Here is a 16,811-nt window from a genome sequence, read left to right as displayed (position 1 = left end):
CCACAGGGAGTGCAGTGCCCGGTATCGAGGCGTTCCACACCCCCACAGGGAGTGCAGTGCCCGGTATCGAGGCGTTCCACACCCCCACAGGGAGTGCAGTGCCCGGTATCGAGGCGTTCCACACCCCCACAGGGAGTGCAGTGCCCGGTATCGAGGCGGTCCACACCCCCACAGGGAGTGCAGTGCCCGGTATCGAGGCGGTCCACACCCCCACAGGGAGTGCAGTGCCCGGTATCGAGGCGTTCCACACCCCCACAGGGAGTGCAGTGCCCGGTATCGAGGCGTTCCACACCCCCACAGGGAGTGCAGTGCCCGGTATCGAGGCGTTCCACACCCCCACAGGGAGTGCAGTGCCCGGTATCGAGGCGGTCCACACCCCCACAGGGAGTGCAGTGCCCGGTATCGAGGCGTTCCACACCCCCACAGGGAGGGCAGTGCCCGGTATCGAGGCGTTCCACACCCCCACAGGGAGTGCAGGGCCCGGTATCGAGGCGTTCCACACCCCCACAGGGAGGGCAGTGCCCGGTATCGAGGCGTTCCACACCCCCACAGGGAGTGCAGGGCCCGGTATCGAGGCGTTCCACACCCCCACAGGGAGTGCAGGGCCCGGTATCGAGGCGTTCCACACCCCCACAGGGAGTGCAGGGCCCGGTATCGAGGCGGTCCACACCCCCACAGGGAGGGCAGTGCCCGGTATCGAGGCGTTCCACACCCCCACAGGGAGGGCAGTGCCCGGTATCGAGGTGTTCCACACCCCCACAGGGAGGGCAGTGCCCGGTATCGTGGCGTTCCACACCCCCACAGGGAGGGCAGTGCCCGGTATCGAGGCGGTCCACACCCCCACAGGGAGTGCAGTGCCCGGTATCGAGGCGTTCCACACCCCCACAGGGAGGGCAGTGCCCGGTATCGAGGCGTTCCACACCCCCACAGGGAGTGCAGGGCCCGGTATCGAGGCGTTCCACACCCCCACAGGGAGTGCAGGGCCCGGTATCGAGGCGTTCCACACCCCCACAGGGAGGGCAGTGCCCGGTATCGAGGCGGTCGGACCCACGCTTCTCCAGAACCACCACAGAAGCCAGAAGGTAAGGTAAGGTAATTTTATTTATAAAGCGCCTTTCAAAACAATCGTTACAAGGTGCTGTACACAGTAAAATAAATAAAAAATAAAACAAGAAAAACACAGTCAACAGCAAAACAGTGATAGCAATAATAAACGAGCAACAGAATACATGAAAATATATACAGTACAGGCAGAACAAGATACAGTAGATATACTCACTATATTAGGCCAAAATATTTAACATATAGGTGTGTTTTAAGCAGCTTTTTAAAAGTGTCAACTGACTCTGCATTTTTTTAATTCAGAGGTAACTCGTTCCAGAGCTTCGGTGCTATATCTGAGAAGGCTCCATCACCTTTAGTTCTCATCTTAGTAGCAGGGATGATAAGAAGTCCTTTATCCGAAGACCTAAGTTGCCTTGTATAAACCCTGGGGTGGAGTATAGCTCTGTCAAATATAATGGACCCAGCCCAGAGAGGGAATTATTAGTAATTAATACAATTTTAAAAACAATTCTGGAGTCTATTGGTAGCCAGTGTAAGGCAGAAAGCACCGGGGTAATATGTGACCTTCTGTGTGTATTTGTAATTAGTCTAGCAGCGGCATTCTGCACAAGCTGGAGACGGTGTATTGAGGCGCGACTCAGGCCAAATGAGGCCAACTCCTTTCAGCTGTGCAATTTTCCAGCCTCTGCCTCAGCTAATTGAGGCTCAACCAATCAGGCTCTGCCACTGCCAGTGGGCCGAATTGATTGCCAAATACACTTTTCAGTTTGCAATCTTCACACACAGGCACATACACAGATCTCCATGTGGAACACCGGCTGACAGTTAAAACAGGTGCTATGACAACGTATATCATTAGGTTCCCAAGTTGCATCGTTCCCAAGTAGGCCGGTGGCCGACTGCGACGGGCACGTACAGGTCTAGTAGCCTACAAATAAATAAGGAATGAATAAGAAAGAATACGAAAACCTGGAGACTTAACATTCAGCATGTTGGTGTTATTATGATCAAAATGATACATACCTATGTTCCCTCAGCCCTATGTTCCCTCAGCCCCGAGGTGCGCTGCGGGTTGGGAGAGGGTTGCGGTTAGGTTTAGGTGTCTGCCCCGGGGGTGCGCTGCGGGTCGGGAGAGGGTTGCGGTTAGGTTTAGGTGTCTGCCCCGGGGGTGCGCTGCGGGTCGGGAGAGGGTTGCGGTTAGGTTTAGGTGTCTGCCCCGGGGGAGGTTAGGGTTAGGGTGAGGGAGGAGGTAGGTTGTCGTAGGCTGAGGGAACATAGAGCTGAGGGAACATAGGTACGGTCCCGTCTTTGCCATGTGCAGACACATTTGCCGAAGGACATATTGATGACCCCTGGTCCAAGGACCCTATACTACGTCATCTAAACATATTTTGGCCCATACAGGGAGGGACCCCCATACCAGATTTGTGGCCATCTTTCACGTTTTTTACAAAGATTTATTTTTAAATAGCCAATCTACAAGCTCACAACAACGCGTCGCTCTTTTGGGCTTGTTTACATAGAACAGCCGCTTATTTCTGTCACAGAATCTGGCAACACTGTCTACTGTTATGAGACCCGCACACAGAGGAGAGAGAGAGAGCGAGAGGGAGCGAGAGAGAGAGAGAGAGAGGGAGAGCGAGAGAGAGAGAGAGAGAGAGAGCAGAGAGGAGTGTGTAATTTCTGACTTAAATTCGAACGTGGCTTTTGTCGGCATGGCATTTATCAAGTGATCGCAAACAGCTGATCCTTGCGCAATTTTGGTCTTTAATAGCGTTGATAAATGTGACAACTGAAATCAATCTGGTTATAGTACGCCCTATAAAATCAAGCCCCGATCGCCTTCGTATTTTTATGACAATAATAATCATGGCAGCTCGAAAGAAGAACAAGAAGATAAACTACTCAACGGCGGAGATCGACGTCCTCACCTCCGAGGTGGAGAGCAACAGGAAGATATTATTCGCCGGTGCCAGCAGTGGCGTAACGAACGCCGTGAAGACGACGGTGTGGGCGCGCATCACGGACAGAGTGAACAGCGTGGCGAACGTGGAAAGAACGAGAAGAGAGGTTTGTTTGATACTATGCAACCTGAACAGGGCCGTGCTTAGGGAACAGGGGGGCCCTAGGCAAACCTAGCTCTGCTCCATAGCCTTCTACTGCTTCTACCATTCTGCCCTGTGCAGTAAGGCTATGGGACTTTACGTTTTAAATCTCACATCGAGATCAGACCAGCCTCTCCTCTTTGGCGTAAATAAAAAGATCGTTTTTGCTACTCACCAAAACAAAGGCGGGTTGTGTCATTAGAAAGCCTACTTTCCTTAGTGGACGCACTCTGAGCCCCCCACCCCCCACCCCCCACCCCTCCCCCCACCACACATATAAACGGTACTTTTTGGCCAGAAAGGGATTTGTTTCCACCGGAGGAAAAATATTCTCTATGAGGCAGTTCTCTGGGCAATATCAGTAGAGGGCGCAGCGGAGTAACTAAAAATATTTTTTTTCCGGTGGAAACAAAATCGCCTTTTGGCCAAAAAGTACAGTTTATACGTGTGGTGGGGGGGGGGGGGGCTCAGAGTGCGTCCACTAAGGAAAGTAGGCTTTCTAATGACATTAACTCGCCTTTGTTTTGGTGAGTAGCAAAAACTTTCTTTTTATTTACGCCAAAGAGTAGAGGCTGGTCTGCATTCATGCGAGCGGCGGAAGTTGAGAGTAACATAGCTCTAATGCGCGCATTAGAGCTATGGACCAGAGCTAGTCGGGACCCCATATAATTACAGCTTCAATTGGTTATTCTCCAATGGTTATACAGCATTGTTTTTCAGACTGTCTCAATCACGGCTACAGTACAACTACAGTAGTAGCCTATAACTAAAAATACATGGCATGGATGCACCTGGGACGTATCCTCAGTGATGTATCCCAAGGTCATCACCTGGGACGTATCCTCAGTGATGTATCCCAAGGTCATCACCTGGGACGTATCCTCAGTGATGTATCCCAAGGTCATCACCTGGGACGTATCCTCAGTGATGTATCCCAAGGTCATCACCTGGGACGTATCCTCAGTGATGTATCCTGAGGTCACCACCTGGGACGTATCCTCAGTGATGTATCCCAAGGTCATCACCTGGGACGTATCCTCAGTGATGTATCCCAAGGTCATCACCTGGGACGTATCCTCAGTGATGTATCCCAAGGTCATCACCTGGGACGTATCCTCAGTGATGTATCCCAAGGTCATCACCTGGGACGTATCCTCAGTGATGTATCCCGAGGTCATCACCTGGGACGTATCCTCAGTGATGTATCCCAAGGTCATCACCTGGGACGTATCCTCAGTGATGTATCCCAAGGTCATCACCTGGGACGTATCCTCAGTGTGTATCCCAAGGTCATCACCTGGGACGTATCCTCAGTGATGTATCCCAAGGTCATCACCTGGGACGTATCCTCAGTGATGTATCCCAAGGTCATCACCTGGGACGTATCCTCAGTGATGTATCCCAAGGTCATCACCTGGGACGTATCCTCAGTGATGTATCCCAAGGTCATCACCTGGGACGTATCCTCAGTGATGTATCCTATAAGGTCATCACCTGGGACGTATCCTCAGTGATGTATCCTATAAGGTCATCACCTGGGACGTATCCTCAGTGATGTATCCCAAGGTCATCACCTGGGATGTATCCTCAGTGATGTATCCCGAGGTCATCACCTGGGACGTATCCTCAGTGATGTATCCCAAGGTCATCACCTGGGACGTATCCTCAGTGATGTATCCCAAGGTCATCACCTGGGACGTATCCTCAGTGATGTATCCCAAGGTCATCACCTGGGACGTATCCTCAGTGATGTATCCCAAGGTCATCACCTGGGACGTATCCTCAGTGATGTATCCCAAGGTCATCACCTGGGACGTGTCCTCAGTGATGTATCCCAAGGTCATCACCTGGGACGTATCCTCAGTGATGTATCCCAAGGTCATCACCTGGGACGTATCCTCAGTGATGTATCCCGAGGTCATCACCTGGGACGTGTCCTCAGTGATGTATCCCAAGGTCATCACCTGGGACGTATCCTCAGTGATGTATCCCAAGGTCATCACCTGGGACGTATCCTCAGTGATGTATCCTATAAGGTCATCACCTGGGACGTATCCTCAGTGATGTATCCCAAGGTCATCACCTTGGATGTATCCTCAGTGATGTATCCCGAGGTCATCACCTGGGACGTATCCTCAGTGATGTATCCCAAGGTCATCACCTGGGACGTATCCTCAGTGATGTATCCCAAGGTCATCACCTGGGACGTATCCTCACTGATGTATCCCAAGGTCATCACCTGGGACGTATCCTCAGTGAGGTGTCCCAAGGTCATCACCTGGGACGTATCCTCAGTGATGTATCCCAAGGTCATCACCTGGGACGTATCCTCAGTGATGTATCCCAAGGTCACCACCTGGGACGTATCCTCAGTGATGTATCCCAAGGTCATCACCTGGGACGTATCCTCAGTGATGTATCCCGAGGTCATCACCTGGGACGTATCCTCAGTGATGTATCCCAAGGTCATCACCTGGGACATATCCTCAGTGATGTATCCCAAGGTCACCACCTGGGACGTATCCTCAGTGATGTATCCCAAGGTCACCACCTGGGACGTATCCTCAGTGATGTATCCCAAGGTCACCACCTGGGACGTATCCTCAGTGATGTATCCTGAGGTCATCACCTGGGACGTATCCTCAGTGATGTATCCCAAGGTCATCCCAAGTCCCGACTTACGTCCCAGTAGCTACCCTCGATCAGTCCCATTAGGGAAAAACCAGGGCCACACAATCCGTTCCTGCTGAACTATACTCTGCCGGGAGGTACCATTCTGGCGTGTGGAAGGACTAGGCTCTGTGGGTTGCCTCCTGTCCGGGCCCCTCCTACGCCTCACCAGGTCAGGCCCTGTGCGTTGCACCAGACTCCCAGCACCAGGCACTTTATTCAGGAGTGGTGGATTATAATGGCCCTTCTAAAGGCCTCACCGAGGGTTTTTGGGCTTCCTCTAGCTGGGGCGCTAACCCATACTGCTCACCCGGGTGCCGTCTACATTCCGGCTGTCACCCGTCTCTCCGGTCGTCACCAGACTATACCTGGTTGTCACATAGTCTATTCCTATGAGTATAGGCCTATATCACTTTTGTTATTATGAAGAATAGCTACTTTAATTATTGACATTAAAAACAAATTAAACTGACGTTTTTAAGGAGCCCAAATAACCATTTGAAAGTAGAACAACATAATTTGAAAGTGAAACAGACATTAAACATGCATACCTGAATACTGAATCGAGCAACTTAACTTGAATAATATAGATTTGAACAATAAATACATGTCATACAGCCTAGATAAACTAATTAATACTGTTTCATTAGGTCAAGAAGAAGTAATTAATACTGTTTCATTAGGTCAAGAAGAAGTAATTAATACTGTTTCATTAGGTCAAGAAGAAGTAATTAATACTGTTTCATTAGGTCAAGAAGAAGTAATTAATACTGTTTCATTAGGTCAAGAAGAAGTAATTAATACTGTTTCATTAGGTCAAGAAGAAGTAATTAATACCGTTTCATTAGGTCAAGAAGAAGTAATTAATACTGTTTCATTAGGTCAAGAAGAAGTAATTAATACTGTTTCATTAGGTCAAGAAGAAGTAATTAATACTGTTTCATTAGGTCAAGAAGAAGTAATTAATACTGTTTCATTAGGTCAAGAAGAAGTAATTAATACTGTTTCATTAGGTCAAGAAGAAGTAATTAATACTGTTTCATTAGGTCAAGAAGAAGTAATTAATACTGTTTCATTAGGTCAAGAAGAAGTAATTAATACTGTTTCATTAGGTCAAGAAGAAGTAATTAATACTGTTTCATTAGGTCAAGAAGAAGTAATTAATACTGTTTCATTAGGTCAAGAAGAAGTAATTAATACTGTTTCATTAGGTCAAGAAGAAGTAATTAATACTGTTTCATTAGGTCAAGAAGAAGTCATTAATACTGTTTCATTTGGTCAAGAAGAAGTAATTAATACTGTTTCATTAGGTCAAGAAGAAGTAATTAATACTGTTTCATTAGGTCAAGAAGAAGTAATTAATACTGTTTCATTAGGTCAAGAAGAAGTAATTAATACTGTTTCATTAGGTCAAGAAGAAGTAATTAATACTGTTTCATTAGGTCAAGAAGAAGTAATTAATACTGTTTCATTAGGTCAAGAAGAAGTAATTAATACTGTTTCATTAGGTCAAGAAGAAGTCATTAATACTGTTTCATTAGGTCAAGAAGAAGTAATTAATACCATTTCATTAGGTCAAGAAGAAGTAATTAATACTGTTTCATTAGGTCAAGAAGAAGTAATTAATACTGTTTCATTAGGTCAAGAAGAAGTAATTAATACTGTTTCATTAGGTCAAGAAGAAGTAATTAATACTGTTTCATTAGGTCAAGAAGAAGTAATTAATACTGTTTCATTAGGTCAAGAAGAAGTAATTAATACTGTTTCATTAGGTCAAGAAGAAGTAATTAATACCGTTTCATTAGGTCAAGAAGAAGTAATTAATACTGTTTCATTAGGTCAAGAAGAAGTAATTAATACTGTTTCATTAGGTCAAGAAGAAGTCATTAATACTGTTTCATTAGGTCAAGAAGAAGTAATTAATACTGTTTCATTAGGTCAAGAAGAAGTAATTAATACTGTTTCATTAGGTCAAGAAGAAGTAATTAATACTGTTTCATTAGGTCAAGAAGAAGTAATTAATACTGTTTCAATTAGGTCAAGAAGAAGTAATTAATACTGTTTCATTAGGTCAAGAAGAAGTAATTAATACTGTTTCAATTAGGTCAAGAAGAAGTAATTAATACTGTTTCATTAGGTCAAGAAGAAGTAATTAATACTGTTTCATTAGGTCAAGAAGAAGTAATTAATACTGTTTCATTAGGTCAAGAAGAAGTAATTAATACTGTTTCATTAGGTCAAGAAGAAGTAATTAATACTGTTTCATTAGGTCAAGAAGAAGTAATTAATACTGTTTCGTTAGGTCAAGAAGAAGTAATTAATACTGTTTCATTAGGTCAAGAAGAAGTAATTAATACTGTTTCATTAGGTCAAGAAGAAGTAATTAATACTGTTTCATTAGGTCAAGAAGAAGTAATTAATACTGTTTCATTAGGTCAAGAAGAAGTAATTAATACCGTTTCATTAGGTCAAGAAGAAGTAATTAATACTGTTTCATTAGGTCAAGAAGAAGTAATTAATACCGTTTCATTAGGTCAAGAATAAGTAATTAATACCGTTTCATTAGGTCAAGAAGAAGTAATTAATACTGTTTCATTAGGTCAAGAAGAAGTAATTAATACCGTTTCATTAGGTCAAGAAGAAGTAATTAATACTGTTTCATTAGGTCAAGAAGAAGTAATTAATACTGTTTCATTAGGTCAAGAAGAAGTAATTAATACTGTTTCAATTAGGTCAAGAAGAAGTAATTAATACTGTTTCATTAGGTCAAGAAGAAGTAATTAATACTGTTTCAATTAGGTCAAGAAGAAGTAATTAATACTGTTTCATTAGGTCAAGAAGAAGTAATTAATACTGTTTCATTAGGTCAAGAAGAAGTAATTAATACTGTTTCATTAGGTCAAGAAGAAGTAATTAATACCGTTTCATTAGGTCAAGAAGAAGTAATTAATACTGTTTCGTTAGGTCAAGAAGAAGTAATTAATACTGTTTCATTAGGTCAAGAAGAAGTAATTAATACTGTTTCATTAGGTCAAGAAGAAGTAATTAATACTGTTTCATTAAGTCAAGAAGAAGTAATTAATACTGTTTCATTAGGTCAAGAAGAAGTAATTAATACTGTTTCATTAGGTCAAGAAGAAGTAATTAATACCGTTTCATTAGGTCAAGAAGAAGTAATTAATACTGTTTCATTAGGTCAAGAAGAAGTAATTAATACTGTTTCATTAGGTCAAGAAGAAGTAATTAATACTGTTTCATTAGGTCAAGAAGAAGTAATTAATACTGTTTCATTAGGTCAAGAAGAAGTAATTAATACTGTTTCATTAGGTCAAGAAGAAGTAATTAATACTGTTTCATTAGGTCAAGAAGAAGTAATTAATACTGTTTCATTAGGTCAAGAAGAAGTAATTAATACTGTTTCATTAGGTCAAGAAGAAGTAATTAATACCGTTTCATTAGGTCAAGAAGAAGTAATTAATACTGTTTCATTAGGTCAAGAAGAAGTAATTAATACTGTTTCATTAGGTCAAGAAGAAGTAATTAATACTGTTTCATTAGGTCAAGAAGAAGTAATTAATACTGTTTCATTAGGTCAAGAAGAAGTAATTAATACTGTTTCATTAGGTCAAGAAGAAGTAATTAATACTGTTTCATTAGGTCAAGAAGAAGTAATTAATACTGTTTCATTAGGTCAAGAAGAAGTAATTAATACTGTTTCATTAGGTCAAGAAGAAGTAATTAATACTGTTTCATTAGGTCAAGAAGAAGTAATTAATACTGTTTCATTAGGTCAAGAAGAAGTAATTAATACTGTTTCATTAGGTCAAGAAGAAGTAATTAATACTGTTTCATTAGGTCAAGAAGAAGTAATTAATACTGTTTCATTAGGTCAAGAAGAAGTAATTAATACTGTTTCATTAGGTCAAGAAGAAGTAATTAATACTGTTTCATTAGGTCAAGAAGAAGTAATTAATACTGTTTCATTAGGTCAAGAAGAAGTAATTAATACCGTTTCATTAGGTCAAGAAGAAGTAATTAATACTGTTTCATTAGGTCAAGAAGAAGTAATTAATACTGTTTCATTAGGTCAAGAAGAAGTGGTCGGACCTGAAATTGTTCACCAGGAAAAAGGAGTCACAGTTACGCCGGTCTCAGCTGCTGACCGGTGGTCGTCAGGTATGTTATATGACATTGTTTACTGACCGGTGGTCGTCAGGTATGTTATATGACATTGTTTACTGACCGGTGGTCGTCAGGTATGTTATATGACATCGTTTACTGACCGGTGGTCGTCAGGTATGTTATATGACATTGTTTACTGACCGGTGGTCGTCAGGTATGTTATATGACATTGTTTACTGACCGGTGGTGGTCAGGTATGTTATATGACATTGTTTACTGACCGGTGGTCGTCAGGTATGTTATATGACATTGTTTACTGACCGGTGGTGGTCAGGTATGTTATATGACATCGTTTACTGACCGGTGGTCGTCAGGTATGTTATATGACATCGTTTACTGACTGGTGGTCGTCAGGTATGTTATATGACATCGTTTACTGACCGGTGGTCGTCAGGTATGTTATATGACATCGTTTACTGACCGGTGGTCGTCAGGTATGTTATATGACATAGTTTACTGACCGGTGGTCGTCAGGTATGTTATATGACATTGTTTACTGACTGGTGGTCGTCAGGTATGTTATATGACATTGTTTACTGACCGGTGGTCGTCAGGTATGTTATATGACATCGTTTACTGACCGGTGGTCGTCAGGTATGTTATATGACATTGTTTACTGACCGGTGGTCGTCAGGTATGTTATATGACATTGTTTACTGACCGGTGGTCGTCAGGTATGTTATATGACATTGTTTACTGACTGGTGGTTGTCAGGTATGTTATATGACATTGTTTACTGACCAGTGGTCGTCAGGTATGTTATATGACATTGTTTACTGACCGGTGGTCGTCAGGTATGTTATATGACATTGTTTACTGACTGGTGGTCGTCAGGTATGTTATATGACATTGTTTACTGACCGGTGGTCGTCAGGTATGTTATATGACATTGTTTACTGACTGGTGGTCGTCAGGTATGTTATATGACATCGTTTACTGACCGGTGGTCGTCAGGTATGTTATATGACATTGTTTACTGACCGGTGGTCGTCAGGTATGTTATATGACATTGTTTACTGACCGGTGGTCGTCAGGTATGTTATATGACATTGTTTACTGACCGGTGGTCGTCAGGTATGTCATATGACATCGTTTACTGACTGGTGGTCGTCAGGTATGTTATATGACATTGTTTACTGACTGGTGGTCGTCAGGTATGTTATATGACATTGTTTACTGACCGGTGGTCGTCAGGTATGTTATATGACATTGTTTACTGACCGGTGGTCGTCAGGTATGTTATATGACATCGTTTACTGACCGGTGGTCGTCAGGTATGTTATATGACATTGTTTACTGACTGGTGGTCGTCAGGTATGTTATATGACATAGTTTACTGACCGGTGGTCGTCAGGTATGTTATATGACATTGTTTACTGACCGGTGGTCGTCAGGTATGTTATATGACATAGTTTACTGACCGGTGGTCGTCAGGTATGTTATATGACATTGTTTACTGACCGGTGGTCGTCAGGTATGTTATATGACATTGTTTACTGACTGGTGGTCGTCATGTATGTTATATGACATTGTTTACTGACTGGTGGTCGTCAGGTATGTTATATGACATTGTTTACTGACCGGTGGTCGTCAGGTATGTTATATGACATTGTTTACTGACTGGTGGTCGTCAGGTATGTTATATGACATTGTTTACTGACTGGTGGTCGTCAGGTATGTTATATGACATTGTTTACTGACTGGTGGTCGTCAGGTATGTTATATGACATTGTTTACTGACCGGTGGTCGTCAGGTATGTTATATGACATTGTTTACTGACCGGTGGTCGTCAGGTATGTTATATGACATTGTTTACTGACCGGTGGTCGTCAGGTATGTTATATGACATCGTTTACTGACTGGTGGTCGTCAGGTATGTTATATGACATTGTTTACTGACCGGTGGTCGTCAGGTATGTTATATGACATCGTTTACTGACCGGTGGTCGTCAGGTATGTTATATGACATTGTTTACTGACCGGTGGTCGTCAGGTATGTTATATGACATCGTTTACTGACCGGTGGTCGTCAGGTATGTTATATGACATTGTTTACTGACTGGTGGTCGTCAGGTATGTTATATGACATCGTTTACTGACTGGTGGTCGTCAGGTATGTTATATGACATCGTTTACTGACTGGTGGTCGTCAGGTATGTTATATGACATCGTTTACTGACTGGTGGTCGTCAGGTATGTTATATGACATCGTTTACTGACCGGTGGTCGTCAGGTATGTTATATGACATCGTTTACTGACCGGTGGTCGTCAGGTATGTTATATGACATTGTTTACTGACCGGTGGTCGTCAGGTATGTTATATGACATCGTTTACTGACCGGTGGTCGTCAGGTATGTTATATGACATTGTTTACTGACCGGTGGTCGTCAGGTATGTTATATGACATTGTTTACTGACCGGTGGTCGTCAGGTATGTTATATGACATTGTTTACTGACCGGTGGTCGTCAGGTATGTTATATGACATTGTTTACTGACCGGTGGTCGTCAGGTATGTTATATGACATCGTTTACTGACCGGTGGTCGTCAGGTATGTTATATGACATTGTTTACTGACCGGTGGTCGTCAGGTATGTTATATGACATTGTTTACTGACCGGTGGTGGTCAGGTATGTTATATGACATTGTTTACTGACCGGTGGTCGTCAGGTATGTTATATGACATCGTTTACTGACCGGTGGTCGTCAGGTATGTTATATGACATCGTTTACTGACCGGTGGTCGTCAGGTATGTTATATGACATCGTTTACTGACCGGTGGTCGTCAGGTATGTTATATGACATCGTTTACTGACCGGTGGTCGTCAGGTATGTTATATGACATCGTTTACTGACCGGTGGTCGTCAGGTATGTTATATGACATTGTTTACTGACTGGTGGTCGTCAGGTATGTTATATGACATTGTTTACTGACCGGTGGTCGTCAGGTATGTTATATGACATTGTTTACTGACCGGTGGTCGTCAGGTATGTTATATGACATTGTTTACTGACCGGTGGTCGTCAGGTATGTTATATGACATTGTTTACTGACTGGTGGTTGTCAGGTATGTTATATGACATTGTTTACTGACCAGTGGTCGTCAGGTATGTTATATGACATTGTTTACTGACCGGTGGTCGTCAGGTATGTTATATGACATTGTTTACTGACTGGTGGTCGTCAGGTATGTTATATGACATTGTTTACTGACCGGTGGTCGTCAGGTATGTTATATGACATTGTTTACTGACTGGTGGTCGTCAGGTATGTTATATGACATCGTTTACTGACCGGTGGTCGTCAGGTATGTTATATGACATTGTTTACTGACCGGTGGTCGTCAGGTATGTTATATGACATTGTTTACTGACCGGTGGTCGTCAGGTATGTTATATGACATTGTTTACTGACCGGTGGTCGTCAGGTATGTCATATGACATCGTTTACTGACTGGTGGTCGTCAGGTATGTTATATGACATTGTTTACTGACTGGTGGTCGTCAGGTATGTTATATGACATTGTTTACTGACCGGTGGTCGTCAGGTATGTTATATGACATTGTTTACTGACCGGTGGTCGTCAGGTATGTTATATGACATCGTTTACTGACCGGTGGTCGTCAGGTATGTTATATGACATTGTTTACTGACTGGTGGTCGTCAGGTATGTTATATGACATAGTTTACTGACCGGTGGTCGTCAGGTATGTTATATGACATTGTTTACTGACCGGTGGTCGTCAGGTATGTTATATGACATAGTTTACTGACCGGTGGTCGTCAGGTATGTTATATGACATTGTTTACTGACCGGTGGTCGTCAGGTATGTTATATGACATTGTTTACTGACTGGTGGTCGTCATGTATGTTATATGACATTGTTTACTGACTGGTGGTCGTCAGGTATGTTATATGACATTGTTTACTGACCGGTGGTCGTCAGGTATGTTATATGACATTGTTTACTGACTGGTGGTCGTCAGGTATGTTATATGACATTGTTTACTGACTGGTGGTCGTCAGGTATGTTATATGACATTGTTTACTGACTGGTGGTCGTCAGGTATGTTATATGACATTGTTTACTGACTGGTGGTCGTCAGGTATGTTATATGACATTGTTTACTGACCGGTGGTCGTCAGGTATGTTATATGACATTGTTTACTGACCGGTGGTCGTCAGGTATGTTATATGACATTGTTTACTGACCGGTGGTCGTCAGGTATGTTATATGACATCGTTTACTGACTGGTGGTCGTCAGGTATGTTATATGACATTGTTTACTGACCGGTGGTCGTCAGGTATGTTATATGACATCGTTTACTGACCGGTGGTCGTCAGGTATGTTATATGACATTGTTTACTGACCGGTGGTCGTCAGGTATGTTATATGACATCGTTTACTGACCGGTGGTCGTCAGGTATGTTATATGACATCGTTTACTGACTGGTGGTCGTCAGGTATGTTATATCATATGACATCGTTTACTTGAGAGTCAGACTTGTGCCCAGAGGGGCACTTTTTCTAGTTTCTATTGTGACCAGACTGATCCAGACCTCATATTAACTACTGTTCTCCTCTGACACAGACTGACCCAGACCTCATATTAACTACTGTTCTCCTCTGACACAGACTGACCCAGACCTCATATTAACTACTGTTCTCCTCTGACCAGACTGATCCAGACCTCATATTAACTACTGTTCTCCTCTGACCAGAGTGACCCAGACCTTATATTAACTACTGTTCTCCTCTGACCACAGACTGACCCAGACCTCATATTAACTACTGTTCTCCTCTGACCAGACTGATCCAGACCTCATATTAACTACTGTTCTCCTCTGACCAGAGTGACCCAGACCTTATATTAACTACTGTTCTCCTCTGACCAGAGTGACCCAGACCTTATATTAACTACTGTTCTCCTCTGACACAGAGTGACCCAGACCTCATATTAACTACTGTTCTCCTCTGACCACAGACTGACCCAGACCTCATATTAACTACTGTTCTCCTCTGACCAGACTGACCCAGACCTCATATTAACTACTGTTCTCCTCTGACCACAGACTGACCCAGACCTCATATTAACTACTGTTCTCCTCTGACCACAGACTGACCCAGACCTCATATTAACTACTGTTCTCCTCTGACCAGAGTGACCCAGACCTCATATTAACTACTGTTCTCCTCTGACACAGAGTGACCCAGACCTCATATTAACTACTGTTCTCCTCTGACACAGACTGACCCAGACCTCATATTAACTACTGTTCTCCTCTGACCAGACTGACCCAGACCTCATATTAACTACTGTTCTCCTCTGACACAGACTGACCCAGACCTCATATTAACTACTGTTCTCCTCTGACCACAGACTGACCCAGACCTCATATTAACTACTGTTCTCCTCTGACACAGAGTGACCCAGACCTCATATTAACTACTGTTCTCCTCTGACCAGACTGACCCAGACCTCATATTAACTACTGTTCTCCTCTGACCAGACTGACCCAGACCTCATATTAACTACTGTTCTCCTCTGACCAGAGTGACCCAGACCTCATATTAACTACTGTTCTCCTCTGACCAGACTGACCCAGACCCTCTCTTCACGGCGGTGGATGAAAGAATCGCCTCCATCCTCGGACAGGAGTCCAACGATGACCCAGCCGAAGCGTTGGAGGTGCCCGGCGGAGAATACGTTCTTCTTTCGGAGGAAGCGATGAGCGATAAGAGGATACGTCCTCCAAAGGAGGAACCGGAGGAGCCGGCGAGCGCCGACGGCGTCGTCGTTGTGCCGCCAAAGGAGGAACAGGAGGAGGAGGAGACGCCGCCTTGCAGCATCGGTGTGGTGTGGGGGTCGGCGCGCCTCGAGGGGGCGTGCCCGCCCTCCTCCGCTCCCATTCCTCCGGCACCACCAGCGGTAGAGCCAGCCAGCAGTGGTGCGGGAGGAGGAGGAGGAGGAGGAGGGGGAGGAGGAGGAGGAGGAAGAGGAGGGGGAGCGCACGGTGGCGGAGCAGCGCGCCACCCTCCCTCTGCTCACGCCACTGCTCCTCAACGGAGCACGCAGGCGGCGCAGGAGCAAGGAGTCAGTGACGCCGCCCTGCTGGCCGCGTCCCAGTGTGGCGGTCTGGTCCAGGCGCTGGCCGGGCAGTGTGACGGTCTGGTCCAGGCGCTCAGAGACATAAACCAGTCTATCGTAAACCTGACCCAGAGTGTGGATCGGGTCTGCGGCCAGCTGCAGACTCGAGACGCGTTGCAGAAAGAATCCGAGTGAATAAAGTGTTGTTTTTTGTGCAAATGAGTCTATTATTCGTGGGTCTTTTTTTGTGTTGTTGCTATGATGCCTTGATTTAACATAGTTCATTTACATTTACCATTTAGCTTAGTAGGTTTATTAGTTGACTTTTGTTGTTTTATGCCAATGTTTTTGAGTGGTGCAACCACTCCATTGAACAGCAATGTGTGTCCCTTTGTATGCGTGCGTGCGTGTATGTCTGTATGCGTGCGTGCGTGCGTGTATGTCTGTTTGCGTGCGTGCGTGAGTGAGTGTATGTCTGTATGCGTGCGTGTGTGTATGTCTGTATGCGTGCGTGCGTGTGTGTATGTCTGTATGCGTGCGTGCGTGTGTGTATGTCTGTATGCGTGCGTGCGTGCGTGTATGTCTGTTTGCGTGCGTGCGTGAGTGAGTGTATGTCTGTATGCGTGCGTGTGTGTATGCCTGTATGCGTGCGTGCGTGTGTGTATGTCTGTATGCGTGCGTGCGTGTATG

At 44.1% G+C, this 16,811-nt stretch overlaps 1 protein-coding gene across 1 annotated transcript; it reads left to right on the top strand.

The window, feature by feature from the left end:
• Positions 1-2,892: 2,892 nt before the first annotated feature.
• On the top strand, positions 2,893-16,316 carry LOC310864612 (uncharacterized protein; the record flags this gene model as incomplete). Its single annotated transcript, XM_083773300.1, has 4 exons — positions 2,893-3,135; positions 9,927-10,016; positions 15,630-15,962; positions 16,110-16,316. Exons 1-4 carry the CDS (start codon positions 2,920-2,922, stop codon positions 16,314-16,316), a joined length of 846 nt encoding a protein of 281 aa, XP_083629426.1. The 5' UTR covers positions 2,893-2,919.
• Between the last annotated feature and the right edge of the window lie 495 nt (positions 16,317-16,811).

The sequence above is a fragment of the Protomyctophum parallelum genome (assembly GCF_964188405.1).
Source record: "Protomyctophum parallelum genome assembly, chromosome: 9".
NCBI classification, from domain to species: Eukaryota; Metazoa; Chordata; class Actinopteri; order Myctophiformes; family Myctophidae; genus Protomyctophum; species Protomyctophum parallelum.
This window is presented reverse-complemented; position numbering and strand designations above follow the sequence as displayed.